The 4,655-nt window shown below is 34.3% G+C and overlaps 1 protein-coding gene across 6 annotated transcripts in view; it reads left to right on the forward strand.

Annotated features, from left to right (window-relative positions):
• The window catches only part of LOC108978352 (arginine-glutamic acid dipeptide repeats protein), a 57,042-nt gene that overhangs the window by 34,099 nt on the left and 18,288 nt on the right, over positions 1–4,655 (forward strand). For all 6 annotated transcript variants that reach the window (XM_018948584.1, XM_018948588.1, XM_018948587.1 and 3 more), the window contains 2 exons: positions 783–939; positions 1,031–1,107. In XM_018948584.1, the coding sequence (XP_018804129.1) occupies positions 783–939; positions 1,031–1,107 (234 nt within the window). The remainder of the gene's footprint in view (positions 1–782; positions 940–1,030; positions 1,108–4,655) is intronic.

Below are 4,655 nucleotides of genomic sequence, written 5' to 3' on the forward strand. Positions count from 1 at the left end.
TGTACATAAGTTTTATGTTTTTCATACATTACATTTCTATTATTCTTTTATATTTATATTATGTTTTGTTTAACTATTTTTTTGAGCGTAATTTAGATGTCGTTTTAGCTTTTTTTTTTCAAATTTGGCTAAACATTTCATTCATTCATTCATTCTCTCATCATTGATATCAACGCACATGCTATATATGTTCATATGTATGTATGCATGTGTACGCATAGTATTATTTTCCCCTATAATTGGCTCACGATAATTGACAATTAGTACATTAATAAAGTTGCTTAACCCGTTCGCAAAATAAGTTGCGACTTTCCGCCTGCCAACAAAGCAAATGGGTTCCAATAATACCCAATCCGAATCAACCGACCCCAGTCGTCCTCCCATCCAAACATTAATCACTCATTACAAATACATATCTAAAAATATACACATATGTATGTGTACGTATGTATGTACATAAGCGTAAATATATGATATATAGAAGCAGAGTGTAACTTAATGATAGTAGACTTTTTCGTTGTTGTTGCTGTTGTGTAAACGAGATAATTGTATAATAAAATATAGTAATTTATAACAAATACCAATAAATAACTATTAATGAAGCAATAATAATGTACATAATATAAAATATATTTTAACTAAATGCTAATCTAAGGTAAATCACTTAGAAAGGCGTAAAAAGTAAATGAAAAAAAAAAAAAAATACATAAACAAATATTAATTAACACTTAACAATGCATATAAGTTTTACTAATTGCGTAATTGTTTTATGGACACAAAAGGCAAAATTGCCCGATTATAATCCAATTTCAAGCTTCCCCGTTGACAAAGAGAGCGACGAACGTGAATTAGAAGAATCAAGATGGAGTCCTGGCATTGTGGCCGATGGCGATTTGTTAATGTTTTTGCGTGCGGCGCGTTCTATGGCTGCATTTCAAGGTAATAAAGTGTGTGTACAAATAATAACAATTATTTATAGATTTCTCTAAAGAAAAAACTTTTCAACAATTATTATACGCCTTGCTTTCAGGAATGTGTGATGGAGGTTTAGAAGACGGTTGTTTGGCTGCTAGTCGTGACGATACAACAATTAACGCATTGGATATTGTAAGTACCACACCCAGGCACACTTTCCATTATATGGGCTTTTATTGTAGTCTTACTTATACACATCATATTATTAATAATACATATAAATATATGTATGCATATTTATTTACAAATATACATTTATTTCCCCTCAATTTCGCTTGTTATTTACCAGCGAACCTGTGAAAAGGCACCCGTTTACATGTGTTTGTTGGTGTTGTTGTGTATTGTTCACACATTATAGAGTGCTAATATTTCCTATATAACTGTTGTTAACACTTCCGTCGAAAAGAAATTCATTTAAACGCTTGTAACTGTTAAAAATGTGACTTTTTTGCATTAAATATTTGCCAAAAACATTTAGGTTAATAAACTTTTACGACAACAATATTAATGAGTTACAAAATAAAATAATAAAATACCTTCAATAATTATTACTGAAGTGCTTTGAGTGGAAAGTTTATATAATTTTTATTACTTTTAAAATTTATGATCCTTCGCGGCACTTTTATTGAGCAATCATTTAATATTTTATATGAACTTCTAATATGGCTTTGAAAATAACATACCGATTGTTCAGAGTTAACTTTCAGTTTACAACATTTTATAGTGGTATTTTTTAAAATTGTATACCCTGACCAGGGTATATAAATTTCTAACACACCGAAGAAAACGTCGGGGATCCGTGAGGAGCTGATTAGATTTAGCCTTGTCTGTCTGTTTATACACATATATATATATATACATATATATATATAGTCCTTCAGCTTATAAAGTATCGATCAGCAATTTTGCAACGTTCTTTTCACCCAAAGAAGCGACTCCGAATTTATGAAAATTGGAATATATGTACTATATACCCAGTCGTTGAAAAATAACTTGGTTCTTCAATAAGAGCGCTACAAAAGTTTTTTTTTTTTTAATTTAAATTTATTATTCCTGTGAAAGTACATCGGATGCCATTATGTATGGAACCCGTTTTCTTTTGCATGGTCACCACGGGCACGCTTGCAGAAGTCCAGACGCCAAACCCAATTTTAGACTATAGACTAATCGCACGATCTTGGGGGGCCAATTGATGACTGGGACATTTCATGACACGATCACCAAACTTGGTTTTCCACAAATCGATTGTGACATTCACTGTGTGGCTTGCGGCGCCGGTCTGTTGGAACCACATATTGTCCAAGTCAATATCATCCCAGTCGCGCCAAAAATATTCGGTTATCTTTGAGCGGTAACGATTCTCATTCACAGTAACGTGCTGGGAAGAAGTACGCCCCAATGATACCGCCGGCCCATAAACCGCACCAAACCGTAATTTTTTCGGAATGCAATGGTGACTCATGGTGTACGTGTGGACTGATACTTGACCTATAACGCATATTTTGCTTATTGACGAAGCTGTTCAGCCAGAAATGAGCCTCATCGCTGAAGATGATTTTTCTATGAAATTCCGGATCATTTTGAACTTGTTGCTCTGTCCAATTCACGAACATACAACAATTCTGCTGGTCCAGGGACTTCAGTTCTTGCGTCAATTTGATGTTGTAAGGATGTAGGCCACGATCTTCTCACAAAATTCGCCACAACGACGTCACAGAGATGCCCAACGCTTAAGAACGACGTGTAAGAGACTGATTTGGATCTTATTTAATTGATACGCTTGCGGCACCAATATTCTCGACACTACGGGTACTTCTTTGTCTTATTGGCAGGTTAACATTTTTACTGTGCCTGTGTATTAAAATTTTTCCACTAGACGCTCAATTCTTGATCTGATAAGACGATTATGACGACCATAAATTGACTCTGAATTTTGGTAGTAAATTTTAAAAATTTTAAGTCGTTTCATCTCATATCTTTCCATGATGAAATGGCATACCTTACTGAAAAGAAATGTCAAAAGAGCGGGAAAAATATGCCTTCGTTTCCTCATTGAAAACCCGCTATATTATATTCGGTTAATAACTATATTCTTGTTTTTTTTTCGTTATTTTTTCTTTTTCTTTTTTCGTTTTTTTTTCCCCCTTCAAAATATGAACGTTTATTTAAGAAAATCATATACAAAAGTATTATTCAAAGTATTACCCACCTCAAGCCATAACATTTTTCTCGAAAGAACTGCACTGACTTGCTGGCTAAGAATTAATCAAACCGATTTTTGATCCAGCTCTGACGTGAACCTTATTCCAGAGAGGGCTTTCTGCACGATCAGTATAAATAGTAGTCAGATAGGTCAAGGTCTGGGCTACAAGGAGGGTGTAGCAAAACTTCCCACTGCCTGTTTTCCAAATAGTTTTTAAGCGCTTGGTAACATGAAGCCGAACCTTGTCATGATGGAAAATTATTTTGCCGTGTCTAGTTAAGAAATCCGGGCGTTTTGAGTCTAGTTAAGTTTCATAATACTCGAACAAATCCCGTGTTATTATGATTACTGAAAGTTACACTTTTATTGAGGGCTAAGGAATTTATTTGAAATCCTAAATAGCTATGGACAGAGAACGAGTGTGTACGAAGCATCTTCAAATCTTCAACATTGCTTATTGTGCTAGTGTGTAGTGTTATATCCAGAATGTTGTTCGAGATAGGACATATGCATATATGTATGTTGATTTACCTTCGTGTAACTTCTGACTATTCAGCAAATTCACATGACCACTACAAGCAGTGGCCACTACGTCAGGCACTTAATCCGGGACAAAAAAAAAAAAAACAAACGTAACCAGTGAACCTCTAGTTGATCCCAAAAATGTATTACTACCACCTTTGCGTATTAAATTGGGTTTAATGAAGAATTTTGTTAAGGCAATGGACTGAAATGGATGAGGGTTCTTGTATCTGAAACAAAAATTTCCAAGAGTTAGTGAAGCAAAAATTAAGGAGGCCATATTTGTGGGTCCGCAAATAAGAGAACTAATGAAAGCTAAAACATTTGAGGAAATGCGCAATGAAACTGAAATACGAGCCTGGAGTGCCTTTAAAAGCTTTGCTAAAAATATTCTTGCAAATGTGAAAGCTGACAATTACAAAGATCTGGTGACTGAACTATTTACTGCCTTTAAAAAATGGGTTGCAACATGTCTCTTAAAATTCACTTTCTTGACTCCCATCTGGATTTTTGCCCCGAAAATTTAGGGGATGTAAGTGAAGAACATGGTTCCAATAATACATGGACTGCTATGGAGAAACGGTACCAAGGCAAGTGGGGTGCCAGTTTGTTTGCCGATTACTGCTTTGACATTGTTAAGGGATGCACCAAAAACAAAATAGCGCCGAAAAACATCGACAGTAACATTTTAACTTATTCTTTGTTTAATAAAATAATATAACAATAATATATCTATCGCTGTTTGGTTTTAAACAAAAATCCTCATAGCATTTGTGGCAATTTTTACTTAATAAACACTTTGTTGTTCTGTTCATGTCACAAAAACAAATGGATTTTTGTTTACCAGTGTTATTGGTTGCTGGCCTATATCTACATACACTTGTGCTCACACAATTAAGCCACATAAACGTTATGGTGTACAAATTCATAAAAGTTGAATTTTATTGATAAATCG

Source organism: Bactrocera latifrons, unplaced genomic scaffold (assembly GCF_001853355.1).
Source record: "Bactrocera latifrons isolate USDA-ARS-PBARC rearing strain unplaced genomic scaffold, ASM185335v1 scaffold_120, whole genome shotgun sequence".
NCBI classification, from domain to species: domain Eukaryota; kingdom Metazoa; phylum Arthropoda; class Insecta; order Diptera; family Tephritidae; genus Bactrocera; species Bactrocera latifrons.